Raw genomic sequence first — 27895 nt, 5'->3', positions numbered from 1 at the left:
ACTTCCGACGAGAAGTCCGTTAGACCACATTGCTGCTGCAGCCTGCCAGCCCAGATCAGAGACACCGGTAATAGACAGCGGTGTGGATTATGTATAGAAGTAGCTTTACTTAAGAACAGTTCATCACAACTACCTCTCCTGGCTTTAACATATTTTCAGAGCTCAACGTTTGTTTTATTTAGCATAGGTCGAACTGTAGATAACGTTGTTATAGCCAGAGGACAATCGTATCACAGAAGATGTCAGTGGTGGGATTTGACTTGGGCTTTCAAAGCTGCTATGTAGCTGTAGCCCGAGCCGGAGGGATCGAGACTGTCGCTAATGAGTACAGCGACAGATGCACACCGTAAGTACCTTAAACACATGTATTATTTATTGGAATTTTTAGAGGACAGCTACAAAGGACAGAGGGTTATTATTTTGTAAACGCGTGTATGTATCTCACCGGTCATAATACACGTGAATGCTGCTTTTACTGACTTGCTAGCCAAACGTGTATCCCCCTGGCTTTTAAATCTACCTTTCCGTATTAGAAAGTCAGTATTGTCAATGATTCTAACGTTAAAGCAAACCATATAAAACAATCCTTACAGCGTGTCTTCCTACCACCAATGGAGCCTTAACGAGCTAGCTAGTTAGCTATAAGCTTACTAAACAGTTTTTCTCTTTTACCGTTACTGTATTGTTTGGGAACAGACCCTGGTTGCCCGGTGAACAAGAGCGGGCGGTGTTAACCCCGTTCTAATTGCTGTTGTTCACGTATTGGAGGCGAAAGCTCCGACCAACCGGTGTGTCCCGTGTGGCAAACTGTGCGCCTCAGTTATGTTCTCAACGATGACGACAGCAGCCAGCCGCTTGTTGGAATAATCTAGCAAGTTTGAGTTAAATTAAAGTGTTTTATGATGTATACTTAAAGATATTGACTTATACCATTTATAATATGTACTTACAAAATAAATAAATAGTTTGAATTCAGCTCATTTGGTTGCTACAGCACACTGTACCCACTATGGCTTTGATGTTGTTACAATATCCTAATGAAAAACATTATTTTCAAGGGGTCGTTTGTAAGGTGTTGACCTGTGTACAGATGCTGTAAATTAGACTGTTTATATCTTCAACAATATTAGTTCTTATTAAATACAATGTAAACTGTATCCTATTTTTTAAGTAAACGTGTTATCTCATCAGAAATAATGTTTTCCATTGATTTAATTTGGTTTAGTGTTGCTGTTTTTTTATGGGGAATATAAAATCCATTATCCCTATGGGGAACAAGGTTTATCTTAATCTTATTTAAACTGATCTAATGATTTTACTCTTTTTGTGCACTCTGCACAGCTGTGGCATAAACATTACATTTGATAAGCATTTAACCTAATTTAGTACAGTGCTCAAAGAGCATCTTGGAGGGTTTTTTTTTTCTACATTTATGCTTAAACTTGCTTGAAAATTACAATTAAAAAAGTGAATGTAGGATTTGATATGTTTTACGAGACATAAGGGCAGGAATTCAGAGGGAAAGGAGCAATTTTGAGCTCTGCTCTTAAAAACGGCTTTTTTTTAAGGTCAAACGCGTCATATTACATCACAAAGGGTAAACATCTCCGCTCTCTGACCGCGGGTATAGTTAGTAGTTGCGTTGAGTTGAGCGGTTGTGTTTTAGTGAGCTGGTATTTTTCGGAAGTTCTACATTGTATTTCACCATTTGTAATCATGGTGCAGTATTGTGTTTGTGCAGGTTGCACAAATACCAGCCTGTCAGGACATCCGAGTCCACAGTAAAAAGGACCGGAGCTAGCGTTCGTTCCTGGGTGCGTTGTGCATCCACCTCCCTGCAGCACATACTCTCCACAGCTTTATCAGGAAACCGTATTACTTCTCTCTCCCCCCCTTCGCTGCTCTCTCTCTCTCCCCTCCGGTACACTGCACCGTAAGACGTAGTGTGGAGTTGCATTAGGTAACGCTGTGGTGGCTGTACTGCTCCAGCCGTCTCCTTTGTGTTTGTTTGTTTCCCCCTGTCTGTGTTGTTTGTGTTTGCGTGGTGGTGGCTGTCACTCCTGGCTCCCGGCTCAACCTCCACTCACCTGCTGCAATCAGCTGTGCAACCTCCCCAACTAGACACCTTCTTTCCATCAAGCCATTTACAACGGCATATCAACGGAGGCTCCACAACCTTTTTCCGCCAGATCGTCAAGTATCAGCCGTATCTCGCGTCTCTCCTCCGGTACACAGCACTGTAGTGTGGAGTTGCATTAGGTAACGCGAGATACGGCTGATACTTGCGCATTTGTTTCTGTTATGGATCAGTATCAACAGTCCTGCCAGTAACGTTACTATATTATCAATGCTACTTTAGTTATAGCCTGATATATGATAGCTAACTTCACAATGTTGTGATGTGAGGTTAGCTAACATTCTGTAGCTAACACCGGTCACTCACCAAGATAGCTGCCCAGTTCTCCACTGGTTCCCCTCACACCACAGCTCAATTTCTCTCCGATGGCCGTTATTTCTTCTAATCCTTGGCTGCTCCTGGTCTCTTGGACGCCTAGCAGGCTCATAATTATAAGGTTGTGGTCCGTCATATGCATTCGAATATTCATGCTCAACTTCTTCTGTGTCTTCTGTGTCGAAACTAGCATTGGGATCCATGTTTATTAATACGTTACACCGGCCGCTCTCCCCCTTGTTTCCCCCATGTTACGTCACACGCGGGAGGTCACGTGCCGAGGCTTTTTTATGCGGAAGTGAACATTTCTTACAAAAACGACGCCAGATGTCACTAGTGTATATTTCTGTATATTTTTTTGAAAATCTATTGTATTCATCATTTTCCTACACATTTATTCACAGGTGTCTTTAAACTTGAAGTTGCTCTTTAATGCTTATGTCCCTGTGTTTTACCCTTCAAATTAGTACAAATTGTTTAAAGGGCCCATGTCATGCTTTTCCGGTTATTACCCGTCCCCTTGTGTGTTATGAAGGTTTTTATGCATGTAAACGGTCTGCAGAGTCAAAAACCCTCAAAGTACACCCTGTAGCGAGTAAAACTCTAACACAGAAAATACCTGTCTATGCTGACCCAAAACGCTTCCTTGGAGATTTCTCATTTTCCATTGTTTACTTCTGGGTTATGTGACGTGTGAATACCCAAATCAACAACAAATGATCGGATTGGCCCAAATGGACCAATCCGCGGAGCACCTCACACAGCAGGATCCCTTGGCTAACTAACAGGGAGTCCCCATTGACTTGCATAGAGCTCCCTGATTGCTGGTAATAGACGAGTTGGGATCTCGGAGAAATGCTCTCTGCAGACCCATTCTCACAGCAAACCTTTTTCTTACTCAATATCAAGCCACACTTATTGTTTTTACTTCGGCTGTGAGTGTTTGTGTGTGCTTGTTCTGGCTGTATCGCCGACCCTGAAACCTGTCCGCTCCTCGCAGCAACGAGCCTCGCAACGTCCCGACCAATCAGAGCACACTCACAGGGAGGGGGGGGGGCTCCAACAAGCCGTTTAGGACAGAGAGTGAATACCTGGTGAATACAGATACTATAGATGCTGTATGAGAAACCAATGTGATTTTGGAAAATTGCACAATTTAAATCTATTCCAGTAGACCTCAACAATGGAAATATGATCAGTAGAAATGGCCATGACATGGGACCTTTAAAAAAAAACACCACATAATAAAACTTGTTGACTTTCTTTTGACATCAGAAACTACATTTGTGTGTTGACGATCACCATTGACATCTGTGTTTGAAAGAGATTTTGATGACAAGCCTGTTGAGACCAAATCCCGCTTGGATACAAGTTGACTGGTCACATCATCTCCGACTGTGTTTATACATAACCTTGTTAACTGTAAGAGCTGGATCTAAACAAACTTAAATGCAGACACAAGATTTCAGTTCCACATGAGCTACAGTTTGTCGGCAAATATCTTAAGAAAACGCATATTAAAATGTTAAAATTATGCCAACCCAAACAAACTGATAGCATTGCTACTGCTGACATAAGAAACAGTTGGTCCAGTTTATTGTGGGGTGGCCTCAGTATAGGCATGAGACCATGTAATAACTGAACTAGCAAGTACATTCCTCTTGATTGAGGATGTTTCCCCAAATACCTGGAAAATACAAAGCACGTACACTGCTTGCTCTTATTATCATGTGTGCCGTAGCTTAAAGGTGGGGTATGTAATTTATTTCAGAAACACTTTTTGTTATATTCCATGGAATGCTCTTAACATCCCGATAGCAATGAATATATTAAATGCTTTGATAATAAATACATACAAAAAATTCATCTGTGGAAGTCGTGGCGCTGTAAAAAGCACGACCAATCATTTGAGCCGGCCCGGCTAAAATAACTGGATGGGCTACCTGCCTGTCAGCTTTCCATCTGTACACAAACTTATCTCGTGCCCTCATTGGTCATGTGCGCGTTCGTGTGTGTTGGAGGAGGGTTTCTGTAGGGAAGTGGCAGATTATTTCCGGTTGCGTATTTTCAAATTCTAGCGCACTCGAGCTGGTTTCTCCAAAATTACCTACCCCACCTTTAACATTTCTGTTTTTTTTTCTTCCAGCTCATTTGTCTCATATGGACCACGTAACCGATCTATAGGAGCAGCTGCAAAGAGCCAGGTAAGATCAATTTATTTGTAATAACATCATTTGAGTTTATTGTAATTCAATCCCAAAAAGTGGAAACGTATATCTCATTTGTATTTATTATCTCTCCTTTAACCTCCTTTATCACGTCCAGGTGGTGAGCAACTGTCAGAACACAGTGCAAGGCTTCAAGCAATTCCATGGCAGGGCGTTTTCAGACCCCTATGTCCAGGCAGCCAAGTCTAACCTGGTGTATGATCTTGCACAGTTGCCCTCTGGATCCACCGGCATAAAGGTAAGTAATAACTATATAGGAAACTTGCAATCAATTAACTGAATTCATAAATATAAACAAAATGTTCTTTTGGTGCCATCAGATGGATAGTGTAAGATTCAAAACCCTCTCAAAGGTCTTGAAAAGTACACGTATGACAGTGCCTGGCTTGTACACTGCATACTCACAGCCCAGCATGCTTTGGTGTCCCTGTGGAGATTATTAATGTGAGTCATCAGAAGAAATGACAAATCAGAGAAGATTGCATCGAGCTGTTGTTGCCCACAAAAACAGTCCTTGGATTAGGAGTTTTAAGATTGCATATTTATATATTATATACACATTACATTACATTGCATTTAGCTGACGCTTTTATCCAAAGCGACTTACAATAAGTGCATTCGACCAAGAACATACAAACTAGAAGAAAACAGAATCATATAAGTACATCAGGTTTCATAGAGCCAAAACATTTCAAGTGCTACTCAACTGGCTTTAGATAAGCCAGTCCTTTATTAGTATATAAGTGCTAATACAAAAATATGGTTACGTTACGGTACAGTATTACAGTGCTTGTTTTATGAGCTTCAACTCTGTTTGAATCCTTGAATAAAACAGTCATATTTATAGCTATATAAATAAAGTTATTAATAAGAAATGTCAAAAATATTAAGAGATGAATAGGGTAACATTATGAGCCAATAAATCACCATAAAACTTACCCAGTTGATTACTTACACCAGGGGTCGGCCACACCTGGCACGTGGCACCGTAACCAGTGGCATACTAGGAATATGTGGAATAAGTGCAAAATATTAAAATGTTATTTTCGGATCCTGAACGAGACCGCCGCCAGAGCGCGTCTCCCCGTTACCTGCAGAAGGAAGCCATGCACGCAACGCAGCCCCGCTCTTTTTAACTCCAGGCGACTTTCTGCCGCTTTCCTCCGTGGTGCAGTGCTGATCGTTTCACCAAAGAGGAAAGCACTTCACTAATTGCTGTACCCATAAGGAGCTGTACAAATGCCGCAGTTTTTGTGGCTGTCTTTAGTTGAAAGCCCAGTGGCGATCTGCTCATCTCTCATCGAAATAACATGCTACAAAGGGGCGGACTGGCCATCTGTGTGTTCTGGAGAATCACAGAACAGACGATCGTCCTTATTATTATGCCGTTTAAACCATTTATTTAAATTTGTTTGTTAAAATTCAGCATCATGTAAGTTGCGCTGACAGGTCCACACGCTGCTTCCCCGAAGCGAGGCTCCCCCCGCCCTCCTGTTGATAATTCACGATCGCCGGCACGCTGATAATTTTTGTAATGGCACTTCATATCAAAAAGGTTGCCGACCCCTGACTTACAGAAGACAGTTGTTTTTTAAGGCAAATTTGATTTCCCGAAATAAAATATGTAAATGAGGCATTTGATTATCTTATTATAAATGTGCTAAATTGCATACATTTACCGAATAGAAATGTGAACATAAGATAGAGCCAGGTTCAACAATGGTTATCTCATTGAGTCAATGGTTTTTACGGAGGACATTTTAGACACCTCTTAATCACTCTGACGGCCTTCACAAAAATCAAATCCCTGAATTAAATATGAACAAAATCCTCTTTAAAGAAACCTTTAGAGTACAGATAGGAATGTAGTTTGGGGGTGCTACTGAAGTGGACATTTCTGACTTTTGAGAAAACAGCCTTTAAAGATTGTAAAATTCCTGCATTGTCTCTCTTTAATAGTGTACTTGATTCTCCCTGACTGTAGGTGATGTACATGGAGGAGGAAAGAGTGTTTAGCATCGAGCAGGTCACCGGCATGCTGCTGACCAAACTGAAGGAGACAGCTGAAAGTGCAATGAAGAAACCAGTTGTGGACTGTGTCATCTCGGTAAGGATTCCTCAAGAAACCTGCAGTGCTTTCTCCACTTCAGCAGGGTGTCTATCTATCAAACTCTAGAATAGAGTATAGTGCATTATTTTTCTTCGTGCCTTGTCCAAACATATATTATCTACTTGGCATCAACTGTCTGAGGAGGTGTTATGTTACTTGTTGGATCACTGCACATAGTGTATTTAAAGATATGACCTCGGACTGATGAGGTTTACTTTATTAACTTTACCTCATGCAATGACCTGTACTTAAAGTGGACCTATCATGCTATATTTGAATAATATAGTTTAGGACCATACCTATATAAGGCATATTTATACTTTTTATTTTTCAAAATACCAAACAGATCATGCATTTTAGCCATTCCTCATTTCACTCAATTTAACACTGTGTTTTCATGGTCTGATTCTGTGAGAACAGCACCACCTACAGGCCTGGCATATGTACTACAGCGTCTCCAGCGCTTCAGAACGGCAATGTCCGTGGCTGTCTCCTCCTGATTGGTGGAGTTGGCCCAATAGCCGTAGCGCCACTTCTGTGACGTCATAGAAGTGTTCAAATCTGGATCAGTCTGTATCAGATCTGTTGCAGCCCCTTTTTAAGAGATTTGGGTATGGAGGAAAATAGAGAGGGTTGTGTTTTCTGACACTTGGTGAGTTCCCTGGAACACCGGGGACACATATTCATGTATAAAAGACGTACAAAAGTGCGTTTTGCATGATAGGTCCCCTTTTAAAGACCCAGTGAAGTGCATGTTTTTGCACCAAAATGAAATGGCAGTTTCATTCCTTACATATCATTGTGCCTGTTCATGGCTAAAATAATTTTTAATAATTCATAATTAATGAATTAATGAATTATTAATTTTGCCGTCTGAGCCTAACGGAAGTTGCAGACGATAGTGGCTGTGACGTCACAAGATGTACCCAGTTGCGATTGTAAACATGGCGGAGACTCTGGAAAGTGATACTAGTGTGAGAGAAATGATTGATTTGGACAGCTTTTCGGACAGGATAGATGAGGAAAGTGATCAATCTGGTGCACTTTGAGGGCAACATTAAGAGATTTATGGATACAGCTCTCAACACTCATATGAAACATATATTTCAATAATCAAAAAACATTGGAAGGATTTCTTAACCTATTTTATACAACTAATATTACATACATGGAAATATTTGTTTACATAGATGACCAAACCCACTGAGATAACTTAGGCTACAGTTTACCTCCCTGAGCTGACGTTATCTCTCTCAGTCCCACAGGAGAGCACTCTCCCTCTCCTTATTGTTGAAACAGCTAATCTCCGTTAGCTCCGAGCTAGCACCAGATGCTAACAACAACCCTGTAACTCTGTCAGTCTCTCTTTCTCTCTCTCTCGAATCGACCACTGGCCTTTATTTATCATGATCAATCAAAGAATCTCCGAAACAATGACACCAGCCAGGCTCACCTTCATCTTTTGGGAACAGAAACATCGCCACTTCGGCAGACTTGACATTACTACAGCCAGCGGCAATGCATCGTTTCCCTTGTGTTTTTCATCCCTCTTTCTTCACTGTCGCCTCCATTGTCAGGTTTTCTCGATTGGCAATCACTTCCAGTCGACTCCGACACACTTTCCAGGAAAATACTAGCTCAAAAACGTTGAGAAATTCGACTTTGAAAAAGAGAAAAAACGAACGGTGGTGAATGTAAACAGTGCGGCGGCGTCCATCTCGTGACGTCACGCAGTAGATCGCAAGCCACGCCCACGAAGGCGAAGGTCGACTGCAGATTTCCCCGGAAAATTCAAAACTCGTCAAATTTGTTGCTATTCCAACATCTTTTGATATGGGTTCCAATGGACAATTTTGGTCATTACTATACGTATTAGCATAACAGATCATGCACAGGTGCACACTTCACAGGGCCTTTAAGTATTATAGTTCATTGTATATCCACCCTTCCTTTTTGACAGCTATTAATGGCATTCAGTTGCATTTTCAAGTAGTTTATTTTATAAAAATGTCCAGTGAGAGTTGCCTCCTCGATGTATAAATGTTTGTGTGACATTTTGAGCTCCAAGCACTTCACCAGATGGCTTTTCTAAAAGCTTTATTTCCTCTCATGCACCCTGTTGGAAAAGAACGAGATGGTTGTGTTTCTTGCTGTGATCACTATATTAACTCACTAACAGCATCTGTTATGTAACGTTACGGACCTCACACAGAGAGGCTTTTACTCTTAGGCTCTCACTGGTTTCACTGGTCCACAGTATGCATCAGCCCTAGAGATGACTTGCATGTTATTATTACTGTTGTCAATAGCTCAAATTAGCCCTTTCTAGTTTCTTCAAAGAGAGCACGGAGAGAAACAAACAGGGCAACGCTATCCAAACATATTGTGATGCATCAAAGTGATCATTCACACAGAAGGAATAAAGGATATGTTTGGCATGTCATTAATGCCTTACATTTTCATTATTGGTGGTCATCGACATTCTTTTCTCTTCCCAGGTACCAAGCTATTTCACTGACCCAGAGAGAAGGTCTGTCATGGATGCAGCGCAGATCGCTGGCCTCAACTGTCTTCGACTAATGAATGACTCCACTGCAGGTACATTATCTCTATCCAGGACGAGTAGCATCTGAGCCCAATTTAACTACTTATTGGGTTATTTGAGAAATAATAACATTGTGCCATGAAATTACATCTACAGTAGGTTCCGTAGATATTGTAGCATATGTGACAAGTATAACAAATGTACATTTTATAGTGACATTTTGTACTGAACTGCTGATCTTTAAACCAACTCAAAAGCATCATTGAGTGACATCTTTTGCAGTATTTTGTTGTGTTTATCTTTTGAGTTGAGCACACAATAACATCAGAGTCTTCCTGTTTGTTGCAGTGACTCTTGCATACGGCATCTACAAGCAGGACCTGCCAGCTCCAGAGGAGAAGCCCAGGATAGTGCTGTTTGTGGATGTGGGCCACTCGGGTTACCAGGTGTCTGTTTGTGCATTCAACAAGGGAAAGCTGAAGGTGAGCAATGAATCATTTGTGTCCACACAGAGAGAATGTTTTTAAAACAGGTTACGATGACACAGATCTATGTTCTTGGCTGGTTTGGCCAAAGGTTGGGTCATTTCTTTCAATCACATGTTCATATTATTTTCCGAAGTAAAAAGAAAGATGAAACCTGTTATTTTCAAACATTTCGTTAGCAGAAAAGAACATTTAAATAGGAATACCTTACAACTGAAGGACAACACAATTAAACGTCACTTCTATTTATTGAATTGATGAAACATTTCAGATATCTTTGATGTACCAAACTGTTGAACCCTTAATACTTTTGTATAGCGAATAAGGTACAGTTTGTTTATTCCACCATACTGTATGTATTGAATGAGTACAAATATTAAGCACCATTTTTGAGTTATCATCTCCTGACCCATCCTAGACATACAGCTATACACTGGAATTAAATAATCATCTAGTACCGTAATTTTCTGACTATAAGCCGTGCCTTTTTTCCCATTTTTCGACGCTGCGGCTTATATAACGGTGCGGCTAATCTATGGATTTTTACAGCTAACGGCCACTAGGGGACCTCCTAAATCTATGGATTTTACAGGTTACAGTCCACCACCTTTAACTCTATGGGCTCTATGGCCGGCGGGCTCCAGCAGGGAAAGCTGGAGGCCGGAAAAGAGTGAGACAGGTAGCGCGTAAAAGTAAAAGTGGAACCGAGAGTGGTACGAGAGACAGAACGAGAGCAAGACAGACAGACATTACGAGAGCGAGACAGTTTGTCCCCGTACCACTGGTTGAAAACCACTGCTGTAGATCACTGCCGGTACGTGCGCTGGGAGCGCACCGTTTAAGTTTGAAAGTTGAAAAGTTTGTGTGTCTGAAACGCTATGTGATACAGTACAGTTTACACAGTACATGTTCTGTAGCTACTATTGCACTAAATGCTAACACTTGAATACGTTATGCAAAGATGCAACTTGTTTGTTGAAATGTTAATAAATGGGAGCTTCCTCAAACAGCCATCTCTTTCCCGACAATCCCCTCTGTGCACGAACCCTTACATATGGTAATTAAACATTAAAACACCTGCGGCTTATAGTCCAGTGCGGCTTATATATGTACACATCATTCAATTTAGCTGCTGCGGCTTATATTCAGGTGCGCCTTATAGTCCGGAAATTACGGTAGTTAGATTACATACCATACCTTCAAATATTTAACCCATATCTTCCACCTGGCAGATCCTGGCCACAGCGTTTGATCCAGAGCTTGGCGGGAAAAACTTTGACAACATCTTGGTCAACCACTTTTGCGAGGAGTTTGGGAAAAAGTACAAGCTGGACGTAAAGACCAAGCCCCGGGCGCTGGTCCGACTCTACCAGGAGTGTGAGAAGCTCAAGAGGCTGATGAGTGCCAACTCCTCCGACCTTCCTCTCAACATCGAGTGCTTCATGAACGACATCGACGTTTCCGGGAAACTTAACAGGTGAGATGCAGATTTATTTTAGAAACTAAGACAAGTAAAACTGTAATACTATAGGTATGACAACAATCATAAAAGAGGCTTTAAGAAAATAGGTAATCTTTATGTTGTGTGTGTGATACTGATGATGTCAATCTAGGCCAGAAAAAGCAACCTGGCAGCTTCATTTATTTTGTATAGTTTTCTTTTCCATGGACTAGTGTCAGAATATGAAATAAGGCTGCCATGACCACGGATAAAAAAAAAATGCATGGCTATAATTAGAAATGACTTTTAGAGGTACTCTGTGTATTTCGGTCTATTAATAACCTATGACCATGTGTCCCCAGAGGTCAATTTGAGGAGATGTGTGCAGGGCTGCTGGCCAAAGTAGAGGGTCCCCTGCGCAGCGTCATGGAACAAACCAGTAAGTACATCTGACTTGAATGTCAGCTGGACTACCCCCGTCATCACGTGCACACCCACATTGAGTAAAGAGCCTTTCCTTCTGTACACTGGCATCATGCTGGCCTCCCTTTATTCATATCCTTTTATCTATGCATGTTGATACTGGCCAGTTATAGCACACATAACAAACATATAGTGGAAATGTTTTTGAAAAATGTTCTTTCACCAAATGATTTAACTTAAAGGAAAAATCCTGATGTAATTTTTAAGAAGACTCAAAGTGTTGTTAAACAGAGGAATCATCACTATGTAAAGCACTGACTCAATAACTCTGACTCTGACTCAATAAAATGTTGATCTCTCTGCTTCCTGTCATCCAGAGCTGAAAAAGGAAGATATCTACGCAGTGGAGATTGTAGGCGGTGCCTCCAGAATGCCAGCCATCAAGGAGCGAATCGGCAAATTCTTCGGGAAGGAGCTGAGCACCACCCTGAATGCAGATGAAGCCGTGGCCAGAGGCTGTGCTCTGCAGGTACGGCTCACCTGTCCAGACCCAGCATTTAGTGTTGTTGACTCACGCAGCAGACTAACTCACTGACAGCTGTGATGGTAGAGTGGGTGGAGTATGAGAAACATGGAATTTTTTAAAGGTCTCCTATTATGCTATTTTTAGGCATATATTATGGGTCTCAGATATATAAAAAACATGTCTATGATGTGTTTTGCTCAAAATACCAAACAGATCATGCGTTTTAGACATCCCTCATATCCCTCTTTTTCAGGCCTGTTAGAGAAATGCTGATCTGGGTCCTTAGCTTGAAAAAAAGCGAATGCCTGTTCAGAATTACTCGGCGGATACAGTTAAATTCTGCCGGGATTAAATACCATATCATGTTCCGAACCACATCAAGGTTATTTCTGAAACAGTATGGAGCTCAAATGCTTTTTCTCTTGCGGGTTTACCACAAGGTGAATTCCTTTTTTTTATTTCCTGCTTTTTTACACATATTCTCTCCAGTACAGGTTAGCTCTGAGTGTTAGCGATGCTTGCTAATGTAAACAGAGACCATATTACGTCCAAAACAGTCGGACACTGTTTCTGATAGTGCCGTGGGTCCGCATTTCCTATATTATATCATATCGGACACAAATCTGGATCAGCTCTGTTGTACCTCCGTTTTTAGAGATTTGGGTACGGAGGAAAAGAGAGGGGCGTTTTGTTTTTCGAACATATTCATGTATAAAATACATAAAAAAGTGCATTTTGCATGATGGGTCCCCTTTAATGCAGGATTTATGATTGAACATATTTGAACGTGTTTTTTATATATTATTAGGTTTCAAAATACCAAACATTTGCTGGTAACGGCTTTACAATCATTAATCATGCTTTCCTTTCTAAGTGGTAGTAGAATATTCAGGCTGGGCATTGATTTTTTTTTGCTGACTCAGAGTAATTGAGCCACTTCAAGGAGGGAAGTTTTTGCTTTAGTAATTTTTGTTTTAATGTTTCCCCCCTTTTCTCCTCAGTGTGCAATCTTGTCACCAGCATTCAAAGTGAGAGAGTTCTCCATTACTGATGTGGTGCCCTACTCCATCTCTCTAAAATGGAATTCGGCCGCAGAAGAGGGACTGAGGTACGAGCTCCGTCACACCCGAGAACATCAAATACTTTCTTTGAATATTCTTTCATTTGAAGAGAATAGGAGAGTTCATAACACATACTGATTTGGACATCATGCTTTATAAGATGTCTTTATTGTTGCAATGTTTAAACTTGCAGGAGTTAGTTTTTTTTAAATGTTAAGAATGTCATTACCAGTTACGTGTTGTAACTGATGTTGTTCTTTTATATTATGTCTGTAAGACCATAGTTGATGACACACTGATAGTTTGACAGCTGAAACAACCCAAACTCTGAAAATTATAATAAGAAGAGAGTTTTGAAAAGCTTCCCAAACCTGCAGTTAGGACAAGGCTGGAAGTCTGCATGGGATTTTCTTTTAAGAACACACCTGCCTGCAGGATATATTGCCACACCCACACCAACTGTAGTTCATTTCCACCACACACACCCACCATCTGAAATATATGCTAGTTGCAATCAAATTTAACCAGATATTTGAAAATGTCTCAGCTGTATCAAGCCATGTCAAATATTTGCTCAAATTGTGTTTACTCTTATTGAATAATTGACCTCACCCTGCTGTGTGCTTACAGTGATTGTGAGGTTTTCCCAAAGAACCACGCAGCTCCCTTCTCCAAAGTTTTGACCTTCTTCCGGAAAGAGCCCTTTACTCTTGAAGGTTACTACAACAACAAAAAGGAGCTGCCCTGCCCCAACAGCGCTATAGGTACTGCAACATCAAGCTATGTTTGATTAAAAAAGCTATTATAACTGAAAAGTGGTTTCTGGAGATATTTTGTATGTTAATGATATAGTTTGAAATGCAAGCTTAAATGAAAGTGTTTCAGTTATAGCTAACTTGGAGATTGTTCATTTTCAAATGTGATTTGTGCAAGCATCTAGCTTTGAGTGGTTGCAACTACTTTGCAATTCAAATGATGCTTACAATTAAGAAATGTTACTTCTAAGATGTTTGATAGCTTCCTAAGGATTGCTATAACATGTTAACTATGCCATTTGATTAATTGAACTTTCCTCTGCACTCTAGGCCAGTTCCTGGTCAAGAATGTGGTTCCTCAGGCGTCCGGGGAGAGTGCAAAGGTCAAGGTGAAGGTTCGGGTCAACATTCACGGCATGTTCAGTGTGTCGAGCGCCTCGCTGGTAGAGATCATTAAAGTACCTGAAGGGGAAGAGTCGACGGAGAATGACCAGACAGTGAATGAAGAGGAGGTGTGTACTTTGACAGCAGCGCACGCACACCTTTGTGTTTCCCCTCAGACATCCTGTTCACACAGTCAGTCTGGCCACACCTCGATGTTGTATAAGCCAGATATGCCGTCACTATGGAATTTTGATATCTTGCCTTAACAAGTTCCAGACCTCTTCAAGGGCTTAAAGTTGTCTTTTGCTAAGGCCTCCTTTGTAATCATTTTTATTTTGGGTTGTTTTCCACCTCGTTAGAGCCAACTTTACCCTTTAATGTTCCTCTGATTGAATGTCACTTCAACTAGGGTGACACACAATAGTAGATGGCCAATCTGTAAAACAGAAAATGACATAACGTCATGACCACACATTACACTACCTCTGCATTACCTATAAGAGGCTCAGGACACATAAGTGAGAAGGAAAGTGAAGTTGTTTGCTGACTTGTGATACTCGCATTCAATCGATCTGAAGCCCGAGTTTGGATAAGACGAGCAGCATAATGCCATGTTTTTAAAAAAAAATAATGAATGTACTATGTCTTCCATTTTGTTACCGTTTGTCAGAACAAAATGCAGATGGACCATGAGGATCAGAAACTCCCGACTGGAGACAGTGAAGATAAAAAAACAGAAGCTGAAGAGATGGAGGTAAACTTGTGTTGACCTGTAAGGCGATGACCATAGAGTTAAGGCTCTTTGGATTCTCTGCTCCTTATTTCATTTCCCTCCTTCCTTCTCTTCATCCTTGCTTTTGTTTCTAAAATCCTCCCTTCGTCCTTTTACCCTGTTGCCGTATTTGGCACTTCATTAAGAAAGGAGTAAATAAACAAACAAGTAAAAAAGTATATAGGGGAGAAGAATATAGTTAAAATGAAATACTAAAACATTAAGACTGTCCTAACAATCGTCAAAAGTCTATCGTTTGGCAAATCCAACAGAAATAATAATCACATTAACAGGAATATAGTCTGAATACAGTAATCCTGCACACATTTAAAGGACTTTAACATCTGTAGGTGGGGCACAAAGAAAATGATTAGATAGGATTAGTTTGATAGATTCCAGTAAGGGCTCACTCACCAGAGGAAAATGACTGCAAGTCCCTCGAGGCTTCACATGTTTTATAAAATCATATTTTTGACTATAATAAGAGCATTTAGACTCATAATCGTTTAACCTTTTATGTTCTCTCAGATTCACCATCATTGTACTAACCTCAAGCATATGTTAAATATATAACATTATGTAGGTTATAGTTGAATATATTCATTGTAATTCATCTCTCCTTTATCAGACAACAGAGGACGACAAGCAGGGGAAGAACCAGCCCCCTCAGGCGAAGAAGCCCAAAGTCAAGACGAAGACCGTGGAGCTGCCCATAGAGAACAAGTTGCACTGGCAGCTGTCCACTGACGTTCTGAATCTGTGTGTGGAGAATGAGGTAATGCTCTGAAAATCACCAGGAATGTCCAGCATGCATTCAACCATGTGGACGTGAGACCCCCAGATCCTATCTTCATTTGCTTTATATTTCAAACAAATTCAAATGATTGTCAGTCACTTTATAATTGATGTTTATAATATAACAGCGATGCCTATCTGATGACGTAATCATGACAACATTCTATTAAACTAATTGAAGTTTTCATTTTACAGAGTTTGTTAATGTTTTCTAAATAGGTGGATTCTTTCCCCACAAAAGTGATTATTGTTATTCCCACTTCACACGCTTACATTTAGAGAGCCCGACCTGATTTCAAACTGAACCAAAGTGTTGACTGTAGTGATAAAAGGTATAATATGTAAGCGGGCAAAGTAGCATGTTATTGTTTGATTGTGTCTTCTGCCGACTACATCGAGAAAACCATTATTGTGACTCTTCCAGGGTAAGATGATCATGCAGGATAAGCTGGAGAAGGAGAGGAATGATGCTAAGAACTACGTAGAAGAGTATGTGTATGAAATGAGGGATAAACTGCACGGCATCCTGGAGAAGTTTGTGAACGAAGCTGTGAGTAAATCACAGTTGATGCAAAGATAGCACCAACATTTATATTTTCTAAAATTCAAATGAACTGCATGCATTTCATGTTTTGTTCTTTCAATTGTGTGAATTGGGAATTTAATCTAATTTCTTTATTTACTTGTAGGATCGTGACACATTTTCATTAAAACTGGAGGATACAGAGACCTGGCTGTATGAAGACGGAGAGGACCAACAGAAACAAGTTTACATCGACAAACTGGGTGACCTGAAGGTAACCATGCATGCAGTGTGTAACTGCACACATGTTTATATATGAAATATTAATATTACCATTCGATAATGAACTGATATTTGAAGAAGATGGTTCACTGTAAGGTTTTGGTACTTATGCACCTATTTCAAAACCGGATATAAATGCTAATTAGCATTTTTTTTGTAATAGAAAGCTGACATTTATATTTTAACATTCCTCTACAATATCACTTTTTCATTTTGTTGTCCCGCTGGCTGATTTGATAACTTAACCTGATGTTCTTTTCCACAGCAAATGGGCCAGCCAATTTGTGAGAGATACATGGAAGCTAACGAGAGACCAAAAGCATTTGAGGAGCTTGGCAGACAGATACAGGTGTACATGAAGATCGTTGAAGCTTACAACGCAAAGGTAAGTTTGTCTGCTCACCAAATGAATGCTTAGTTAGATTACATGAACCTTTATGTATTACATCACATGGTTGTATGTTAGACTACTGATGAACTATCACCAAACAGATGTAATCATTTATCTGTGCTTTTCCTCACAGGATGAGCTGTACGACCATCTGGATGAGCTGGAGGTGACTCGGGTGGACAAGCAGGTGAAGGACGCCATGGTCTGGATGAGCAGCAAGATGAACCAGCAGAATAATCAGGACCTCACTCTGGACCCTGTCGTCAAAATCGGGGAGATCCATGCCAAGATTAAGGTACTAAAAGAGTGCATTGAAAGGCACGTCCAGATATATGACCATAAAAATACTGGAGGTTGTTACCACAGCTTCATCAAAACCACTCCCGTTAGATTTAATTATTTATTGAGTTTTGTAGTGACTGGAACAAAAGTGGGAAAATCATCAGTTGTCAAGTTGGTTGTACACTATATCGTTATTTGGTTTAAAACCTGATCGAGTAAATCATGGTCTCTGTAAAAAAAAAAAAATATATATATATTTCTACCTGTCCTCTAACAAATATTGTCTTCTTCCCTGTTCAGGAGCTTTATTCAGCCTGCAACCCCGTGCTGTCCAAACCCAAGCCCAAGGTGGAGCCTCCCAAAGAGGAGAAGACAGAGAACGGGCCGGTCAATGGGCAGGAGGGAACAGAGGAGCCATGCAACTCAGACAAAGCCAAGCCTGCAGGCACGGAGCAGGGAACACCAGAGAAGAAGCAACCTGAAATGGACGTTGAATAACTTGTTTTACCTGAGTTTCACTCCTCTCCTGCTACATGCCCCTGATTTTGTCCTTCATCTGAGATTGTTGTCGATGACACAGAAAACACAGAGAGCCGCATCCCTTATTAATACTATTCATCAGTCAGCCACCTCGGCATGTCATTTCTCTTTCTGTTTTTTGATGAATACAAAAATATTGCATAATGTTAATATTGAAAGGACTACTTTATGACCTAAAAGTTGTGAGCGTATGGTGGAAACTGCTATTTGCGTGTTGCTTTGATGGCCATTAAGTTAACAATTGTTTGTTCGGCATCTCCTGACCACTTTTAAGCTAAGAATGTGAGATTTAAAGAATTGTAAAACAAGTGGCTCAGCAAAAGAAAACTAGTAATACACGCAGGATTCATGAAAATGTATAATATTGCAGTATGTCTAAATATGGTATAGGAACAGTGACACATGTAAACAAATATGGATTGTTCCAAGTTGTACATGACAAATAGTAAAATGTGTTCTCTACAAATAACTGTAGCTGCTGGATTATGATTTATTTAGTTAAAAAATAAGAAAGGAGATTGTGTTGAGTATACTTGTATTGTATGTTGAAACTAGGTACTTAAAGTAACTGTCATGCAGTAATTCATTTTTTGGCTTTTCTCATTCAAAAGCAATGGTCTGTTGGTTGTTCTCTGGTAGCCTTGTACTGTCTTTTTTTCTACTCAACAGTGTGAATGCTGGTCTAACAAATCACTTTCAGGGTGCTGCTGTTATTGCCACATCACCAAAAAAAGCAAAAATAAAACTTGACAAAGAAGTGTGTGCTGTAAGAAATGGCTTATTCACAAGCAATAGTGTCAGTTCTTCCCTTTACCCTAGTTTGTAAAGTGTACCAGGAGGAAATGTAATTGTAATATTTTGACAGACAATGATCAGGCTGAACCATTTGTTGATTAATTGCTCCCTAGATACACAAACACTTGGACAAATTTCATTCATAATTCATTTAGGGAATGTTTCAATTAAAACTAAAAACCCAACATTTTGGACTGACAACAAATAAAATAAATATATCTCCCTCTGTTATAGGGGGATGTGAGTATCATTATTTATTATTATTATTATTATTATTATTATTATTATTACTATTATTATAACCCCAGTCTTCAGGTCCTACTCTTTTCAAGAACAAGCATTGTTGAAATATAGTGTAAACATAAATGATATTCCCTACAATGTCAAGTTTCGTAAAATAATATTATTTTTGTGAATAAGTATGAAAACATAGTTTGAATGAAATACAAATGTGCTGCACTAACCCTGCAGGCGGCGCTGTGACACACTGCCTCCATACTGTCATGGTCCAGTCAGAGCTGTAGCAGGAGTCACTGGTATTTGGTCGGACAAGGTAAGGAACGCGTTATTAACCACGCACTGACTGTGTTACCGCATGTAATATATGTATTGTGGTTTTACCCAGAAGTTGCCATTGCTTGATGCTGTCGTAGAGGAAATATTAAAGCAGGGCCGAGCTCAGACTGTGGGTATATTCACTCTGTTTACATCAGCTAACACTGCTAGCTTGCTAATTGCTTGTCCCTACTGCTAAATAAGTTTGGTTCCTAGTTCACCAACCAGGCAGAAGTTTGACCCCTGTAAACACCCCCACTCGTTGTTATTTATGCAAGTATTATATTATCATTTAATGGCGACCACGTTTAGTATGGATAACGTTTACTTTTGTTGGCTAGCTTAAGTGCTTACACCAAGTGATAACTTTTGTCATAGTCTGCCAACTCAGCTGTGTACTCACTGGCTTTAAGTTTTCCAGTCAGCCCCTGTCAAAAACGCTATTTTGTGTCATTTAGACGAGTATTAAGTTATCAATAAGTGTCAACGACTTTTTTAATGGCTTAAGTTTACTTTCGCTGGCTAGCGTGCTAACTATGGAGCACAGTAAAGCTTGACGTTAGCAAAGGAAAGCTTACGTAACAACAAAGGCTGCAACCTTTGCACACAGCTACATAGCATATCTATCTATAGAGCTACGAGTAAACAGTAGTTAACTAACATTACATTCACTAATCAATACACGACTTTATACATATTATTTTGTTAGGGTATAAATGCTAATTTTGTAATGACAGTAGTAACTGGTGTTTTACTCAGAATCGAGTTTGTTGCCAGGTCTGTTTACACGTATAGGAATTATAGGAACAGGAATAAATAGGAATAATTAGCTTTGGTGTATGGTGGTTCAAACATAAACAAAAAAAATTAAATAAGTTGTAAGAGAAAATAAAACATGTTTTTGCATATTAAAAACTTTTAATATTTAAAAAAACTAAAGACAAGTATTTCAACCAAATATAAATATACAAAATAATCCCAAAAGAAACGTAGTACAATGAATTAGACAATATAAGACAAACTGCAGTATATTATATTTTAAAGTGGAGAGGTAGAGATATATATATATAGAAATATGCAAAATATATTCAGACAGAAGAACATTGCTCACAGTGTTAAAATAGAGCAATATGTAGTTCACATGATATGCATTACTGTAATGCATAATGTTTGTGGGGTGGTGGGTTGGTGTCAATAGGGGTCCCGTGCCTTGTTATTGAGGCTAGTGGTGGAAGGGAAGAAGCTGTTCATGTGGTGAGAGGTTTTCTTCCTGATGGGCCGCAGCCTCCTACCAGGGAGCGGGACAAACAGTTTGTGTCCGGGATGGGATGGTCAGCTCGCTGGGGGTTTGATGTATTGTTGTTTGGCTATTGCTATGTTCACTTCTTTTGTTGCTTTTTTATATATTAATAAATAATGTCCCACATGTTTTTTATTGCAGGAATGTAAATGTCTGAGGACAAGGAAGCACAGGAGGATGAGCTGCTTGCTTTAGCAAGTATCTACGATGAGGAGGAGTTCCACCAGGCGGAGTCTGCACAGGGGGGGGAAATGCAACTCTGTCTAGAGCTCCCTCCTGATTTCAAAATTATTTTCAAAGGTACAGCTGTTAGTGAGTCAAGTAGCCAAGATAGATAGATTATTTTCTTAGTATAGGAACATGTATTTATTTGTCTCAATGTAACCCAATCTCTTGTGTTGCAGGAGAGAAGCAAACCGAACATAATGTCTGCTTCTTACCTCCTTTGGTGCTCAACTTTGAGCTTCCTGCATTCTATCCATCCACGTCCTCGCCGGTCTTCACCCTCAGCTCTAAATGGATGACCAGAGCACAGGTAACACTCATGGTGGCTTACATCATTCTTCACTGCACAAAAGATGACCTACACTTGCATCGAAGGATTTGTAAATGATTATTATTGAGAATAAACTAAGATGAATGAAGTGTTTTTCTTTTTTTGTTATAACTCCAAAAAGTGTTCTAACCATACATTGATGTTTCTTCTCCTTTTCCATTTTACCTCCTTAGATGAGCGCTCTGTGCAGACGCCTGGATGATCTGTGGGAGGAGAACGAAGGCTGTGTGATTCTTTTCACATGGATCCAGTTCCTCAAAGAAGAGGCCCTGGACTTCCTGGGCATCCAGTCTCCTCTTGAATTCATCAAGGGAGGAAGTAAGGCATGTAGTGAGCGCAGGAAGAATGACCAAGCAGCTACAGGTACAGATACATTTCGTTACATTAATTTGCTTGTGTGTGATACATCTGCATTAGCTAAATATTCCTCATACAAGAATATATTTTAAAAGTAGATCAAATATATGCTCTTCTGCTATTCTGCAGATAAGCTGTTTACAGTTCCTGCCAAATGTATTTATTTTTGTTATTTTAAGTAAATTGTATTTATTATTATTATTATTATTATTATTATTATTATTATTTGTACTTATTAGGTAATCTGTAATTACCCTTTGGTTCTTTCAAAACAATGCAACTTTCTAAAAACGTGTTGGTCTTTTGTATCATTTTTGTTCAGCTCTGACGCAAGGTGGCAGTCTTTCTGAAAACGCTGAAGAGAAGAAAAGAGAAGTGAAGAAGGAAAAGTGTGAAGCACAGTTGTCCCTGTCTTCTCACCTGGACCCGCGGGCCGTTCTGTCGATGGACCCGCGTGCCGACCTCCTACCTCAGCTCCTGGACTTTGACGAGGAGCAGCGCCAGAGGGTGTTTGACAGCAAGGTGTTCGGCTGTGGAATCTGCTTTGTAGAGAAGATGGGCTCACACTGCATCTGCTTTAAAGAGTGCCAACATGTCTACTGCAAGTCCTGCATGACCGAATACTTCCAGATCCAAATACGGGACGGCAACGTTCAGTGCCTTAACTGCCCTGAGCCCAAATGTACCTCCATAGCAACACCGTCGCAGGTAAGAGACAGTAAAGTAGAAACATATTTGTATGTGGCTGTCTTTGTTTATAGTTCAAAGGTTAATTTACAATTGAATACATACAGTTGAATTTTTTCAGAGGAATATATTAAGCCTACACAGGGGCGGATCTACGGGGGGGCAAGGGGGGGAAGCTGCCCCCCCGACTGTAGAGCCTTGCCCCCCCAGCTGCCCCCCAACTTTTGTTTCCCTAAAACTGTACTAAAACGAACCTACACTATTTCCACAAGCTTCTCAAGCAACGAAACAAGCATTACATTAGTCAAAAGTGAATCATTTTAAATATCATTTTAGGCCCGTTAAAAAGGCAGTTACGGCCCTGCATTAAACTGCGGAGCGGCGTTCACACAGACCGCGGCTCACACATCTGCAGAGAGGGAACGAGCTGTTCCAGCACCTAGGGTGGATCAGCTTCCCCTGGGAGCATTTCCCCTTCCACTAGTTTTGTTTTTACTAAGGACGAGAGCTTGAAACTAAATATTAATAAAACGCAGCCTTTTGAATCGATAGCGTTTAACAGACGGGCGCTGTTTGGGGCGTCACGTTACAAAATACTACGCAGACAGCGCTAACTGGGAGAAAAGAGAGTTCACTGAAGAGACCAGGAGGGTCAGAGCAGGAGGAAGAGGAGGAGATGAAGACATGAGTGAAGAAGAAGACATGTAGGCTATGTGAGGATTGGAATAAAGATGAAGTGTCAGAAAGAGGGGCAGAGGCAGTGATCAGGAGGCAGATGAGACTCCAGCTGGACCACATGGTATATTCTTATTCTCCTTACATATTCCATCACAGCAGCACAATCTAGCAGCTCTTAGTAATGACAAATATTGATTGAAATGTGTAGCTGCACAGGTCACCTTTAGCTCTCTGAAGAGATGGGTGATGTCATTTGTGTACTTAATTATAACTAAGTACTTTTACTGTACTTACAGTAAGCAGAATTCTGAGTATTCTCTGAATCGGGTGCCTTTTGGTTCTTTACATCTTTGAAAAATGAAACCAAAATGTTTGGTCAACATCTGGTAGTGGACTACTTACATTTTCCCACCTCAGGCACTAAATATAAATAATTACTAGGAATTTCCTTGAAAAAATGTAACATGGTTGAAGTTTTTGACAAAAAGTAGGCAAGAGACCTTGTTTAGCTAAGATATGGCACCATGGAAGTCAAGAACATTACAAAATTGTAATATTTTGCAAAACTTGTTTATTTTGTAATAAACAATTATTTACTATTATTAATTCATATAACAGAGTTGAAATGTTGAGCATGTCAATCTTAATCTTAAAATACAAAAACTGAAATAAGAGAAGAAACTGAAACTTGCCTTTCTTTGCCATCTTTTCTTCAGAAGACCTTTGGGATGTAATTCCCTTAATGCAGATCACACATGGACTGATCCATTATTTTAACTTAATAGGAGGGTAAATGGTATGGCTTGACGGGGTTGAAACAAACTGAGGGACATGTGTCAATATTGCAATTTCATAGATAATTCAAGTATTTTTTCAGAATGTCTTTTTGATCAGTTAAAGTTGACAAGCATATGATTATATTAGCAGCAACATTTTGGGATAATTGGCCATTTTGATTTGTTTAATATTAAATTAATATGTAATAATGCTGAGTGAGGACATGCAAATATGTCTGTCTACTACTAAGACAACCAATTTTTTAAAAACAAATTATATATATACATTCAGTTTTACATTGTAATGCAAAACAACCTGTTCCATTAATTCATTGGTTTAAAATACATTGTGTAGTTTCCTTTCCTTTAAAATTGTTGAAGTAAGGTTGGGGGACTCAAAGGGCACCCGATTGTTTGTCACACCTTGTTTCTCTTGTGCATTAAGAACACTTGTGTTAGGGCATTAATGAAAATTAAATAGGTTAAACAGTATAAAATACAACGTACTGTCCGCCCTCCCATGCCACCCTGGCATGACCTCTTGCCCCCCCTTTGCCCCCCCATGTAAAATGTTCTAGATCTGCCACTGAGCCTACATCTTTTGTAATAAACAATTTCACCTGTGACAACACTTTTGTAACATAAAACTGTGCACTATATAATTTAAAATAGGTAATATAGTATTTGCTACTGTCATACTGCAGCTACTTTATTACTTTCTTCTTGTTTCACCTTTTATTTTTGCCACTATATACTTTTCTATCTAGAAATGTGTCATTATTATATTTAAATGTTTTAATACGTGTTCTCACTTTTCTAAATACTGTTCACTTTACTAAATACTGTTTCGATACTGCTTTATTTTGTCTCTATCATGTCTGTGTCTTTGCTGATATAATGTAAATTCCCCCTCTAATGGACAAACAAAGGAATTCTGATCTGATTGTGGTCTCTCAGGTGAAGCAGCTAGTGGATGAAGAGCTGTTTGCCCGGTATGACCGCTTACTGCTGCAGTCCAGCCTGGACCTCATGGCCGACGTGGTGTACTGTCCCCGTCAGTCCTGCGGCACGGCGGTCATGGTGGAGCCAGACTCAACCATGGCCATTTGCTCAGCCTGCCAGTATGCCTTTTGTACACTGTGCAAGATGGGCTATCATGGTCTCTCCCACTGTAAACTCCCTGCAGGTGAGGTCACTAAAAACAGGTTTGCTTCACAACAAAAGTTTATAAAGGACTCAAGCAACAGGTTGGCTTATCTAACAAGATTACTACTTGACTGTAGAAACAGTTTCCTTGAACTTTGAATATAATTCAAATATAACACAAATTATAAAAAGCATAATCTTTGGAAGACAACATTTTAGTTGAAGACAAATTGTAATTAAGCCCCCATGTATTTGAAATACAATTAATACTGTGGGCTTGGAAAACTACGACCAAGTAACTACTAACAATTGACTCAGAACTAACACTGCAGATTTGGTGTTTAGTTTTTAAAGCTAAGCACACATTAAAAATCCATATGGGTCGATACATTGTGAATAACATTTGGTTTTCAGGTTCCATAATGGTTATGACTTTTTAAAGAAGAATCAATGAGTACCACATTTTCTCAATCCCAACTCTTGAGTTCCTGTCCCTGTTTTCTGCCTCGATCCACAGACGAATTGCGTAACCTCAGAGATGAATACCTGTCAGCCACACCTGCGGGGCAGAAGTTCATGGAGCAGCGCTTTGGGAAGAGGGTGATCCAGAAAGCTGTGGAAGAGTCCTTTAGCCGAGACTGGCTCAATGAGAACTGCAAAGGCTGCCCTCGCTGTGGAACCAACATACAGGTAAGCTCCTCCTGCTGTTCAGTGCACTTAAAACAAGCTTTGACTTTATCACCAGGGGTCAGTGTTCACTGCTTTTAATATGAAACATTTTCTTTACTTAACATTATACACCGACTGCAAGAATGTGTTCAAAGAATGTTTTCAAAATGATATCTGCTGCCTGTGATTGATGCATAGTTCTGCTACAAATGGTTTTAGTAAATAAGCTAGCTTTTGTTTAAAAAGATCTAACACATTTTTCTTTTGTCAGAGCATTTGATATTTAAATACCATAAGGATTCATCTTAAATATACAATAAAACGTGCTTCTCAAATGTATATTCCCTACCTTTGCTTTACTTAAAAAAAACATGTCTATCCAGACCACACTGTCCCTTCAAATCCCCATGTTCAGACTCAGATTGTTTCACTTTCTATTGTTTACTGCTGTTTGTTCGTCCCTCTGCTGCTAATGCCTTGTCTTTGTGTCTTTCTAGAAAGATGATGGCTGTAATAAGATGACCTGTACCTCGTGTAGACAATACTTCTGTTGGCTGTGTCTTGGCATCCTCAGCAAAGTCAACCCTTACAGCCACTTTAACAACCCAAATTCACCCTGTTACAACCAGTGAGTAATCTTCTTTCTACTATTGTTTTGTACACAGCACCAGGGAAGTAGTCACGGAGACTTACTGTACACAGACACATTGGTTGACGTGTTGTTTGTTTGCCTGTTGCAGACTCTTCCAAGGTGTGGATCTTGACGAAGAAGATGCCTTCTGGAGTGATGAAGAGGACTGACACCTGGGCAGTGTCTGAATGCTCCATCTGAATGCACTTTATCTCACTTCATCTCACATCACTTCACCTGTGACACGTACCATGCCTGCAAAAGCCCAGGAGTGCCCCTTCAACCATATACATGTACCATGGTTTATGTTTGGAATATAATAATGCATCTTGAGTAGAAAACAAGTTGTTTATATTTACTTTATATATGACGGATGACATGTATATAAAGTATTTGTTCAGAGAGGATTAGAAATAAAAACGGTTATAATTATACACATTCTTAAATATTCATGAACATCAAGACTATATTAGATATTTTAGATATGACAATGTCATAGGACCTAACTGTTATTTCAAGCTCAAAGATCATCCGTGTCTGTCCGCTTGGGTTTTTTCATGAGCTTTGACATCTCACAGGCTTGCAATGATCAACAGGTGATACTGCAACCACTGACTGTTTGGTAAATCCAACGTGGCTGCCTCTATTTGCCCAATAACTGCGTGTTCTAGGGAAATGGAGGACTGCATTTGACCCTTTTTGTCATGATAAGTATCCTGCTTGTTATATTAAATATCTAACTTCTTTCTGGCTTTATGTCAAGTGTCACAACTATGCCACCAACTAACAACTTTTCAACAACTCCCAAGGTGGATAATTGCATGATCTTCATAGTCACGAACATAGGGAAAGCAATGGAGGCACACTTGGAAATACGTCACCCAGATATCATCATAGACATTTTTTGTATCTATTGCCAAAATGTGATATTTGTTCTCCTCTCTGAAAATAATGTTCTAATTTGTTTTCCTTGAGATGAGTTATTTTACTAAAGCACACCTTTGCACGTCATGTGATACAAATCAGGCAGGTTGAAAGGTTGAATTGTATGGGAGTGGTTGAGGGTAAGAAGTTGAAGTCAAATGTAGTTTTCGAAAACAAAATGTAATAATGAAGGCCACTGCAGATTATATCTATGGCAGTCAATCCTCCGGGGGGGTTACCGTGATCACAGTGTGTGTCGAGTTATTCAGGGACTGAGCTGTGAGAAAAGAAATCCTCACTTGGTAAACAGTCAAAACATTCAGCAATGATATTTGATTTATTTACACCCTCCTTTGTACAACTTTTCTTTAATGTTGCCAAAGTCTGGTGTCAAATAGGCCATATAATAATGATACTGTCTAGATATACAAAAACACGTTGTATAATGTTAATTTATTTTCTTTTGTTTACATTTGACCTGAAGGTTGACTATCTCATGGAATATGTTCTGTTTGAATTTGAGATCTGCATGAAATCTGTTCTTACTACAATTGAATGATTTGCTCTTCACTTCTTCCAAAAGACTACTTTCAGAGTTTATGCCGGTGGTACTGATAAAAAGACAATCTTTTGATGAGTCTAGGAACGCACCTGGATTCATCTCCCCTTAAGTGCAGATCAAATGTCACTGAATGTCTAATTTAGTAAACATTTGAATACAGTACCTGCAGAATCTTGTTAAAATTCATATGCATAATGAATTTAATAATAATTAAAATAAAAGTAAAAAATGCACATTTTATTAATTGTATTCATTTTATCTGAC

General features: G+C 39.6%; 2 protein-coding genes across 2 annotated transcripts; both read left to right on the top strand.

Moving 5' to 3' along the window:
• The first annotated feature begins 29 nt into the window (after positions 1-29).
• hspa4a (heat shock protein 4a) lies at positions 30-18752 on the top strand. The gene is made up of 19 exons (XM_079648402.1): positions 30-346; positions 4599-4656; positions 4778-4918; positions 6665-6787; positions 9289-9388; positions 9684-9817; positions 11053-11297; positions 11624-11700; positions 12062-12213; positions 13212-13318; positions 13902-14035; positions 14357-14538; positions 15081-15164; positions 15811-15957; positions 16402-16527; positions 16667-16774; positions 17048-17167; positions 17307-17468; positions 17756-18752. The coding sequence occupies exons 1-19, from the start codon at positions 240-242 to the stop codon at positions 17951-17953; spliced, it is 2505 nt and encodes an 834-aa protein (XP_079504528.1). The 5' UTR covers positions 30-239; the 3' UTR covers positions 17954-18752.
• Positions 18753-19248: 496 nt separating this feature from the next.
• rnf14 (ring finger protein 14) lies at positions 19249-27869 on the top strand. The gene is made up of 9 exons (XM_079647868.1): positions 19249-19343; positions 20787-20945; positions 21050-21180; positions 21375-21564; positions 21881-22266; positions 24657-24885; positions 25363-25535; positions 26012-26142; positions 26255-27869. Exons 2-9 carry the CDS (start codon positions 20795-20797, stop codon positions 26313-26315), a joined length of 1452 nt encoding a protein of 483 aa, XP_079503994.1. The 5' UTR covers positions 19249-19343; positions 20787-20794; the 3' UTR covers positions 26316-27869.
• Positions 27870-27895: the final 26 nt, after the last annotated feature.

Source organism: Notothenia rossii (genome assembly GCF_949606895.1).
Source record: "Notothenia rossii genome assembly, chromosome: 9".
NCBI classification, from domain to species: Eukaryota; Metazoa; Chordata; class Actinopteri; order Perciformes; family Nototheniidae; genus Notothenia; species Notothenia rossii.
Note: the sequence above shows the minus strand (reverse complement) of the source record. Positions and strands in the feature narration are given on the sequence as shown.

Coding starts and splice junctions, on each gene's coding strand:
- hspa4a (XM_079648402.1), top strand. CDS start 240: ATGTCAGTGGTGGGATTTGACTTGGGCTTTCAAAGCTGCTATGTAGCT. Junction 13,319..13,901: donor GCCGCAGAAGAGGGACTGAG/GTACGAGCTCCG, acceptor GTGTGCTTACAG/TGATTGTGAGGTTTTCCCAA. Junction 16,528..16,666: donor AGAAGTTTGTGAACGAAGCT/GTGAGTAAATCA, acceptor ATTTACTTGTAG/GATCGTGACACATTTTCATT.
- rnf14 (XM_079647868.1), top strand. CDS start 20,795: ATGTCTGAGGACAAGGAAGCACAGGAGGATGAGCTGCTTGCTTTAGCA. Junction 21,181..21,374: donor AATGGATGACCAGAGCACAG/GTAACACTCATG, acceptor TTACCTCCTTAG/ATGAGCGCTCTGTGCAGACG. Junction 21,565..21,880: donor GAATGACCAAGCAGCTACAG/GTACAGATACAT, acceptor ATTTTTGTTCAG/CTCTGACGCAAGGTGGCAGT.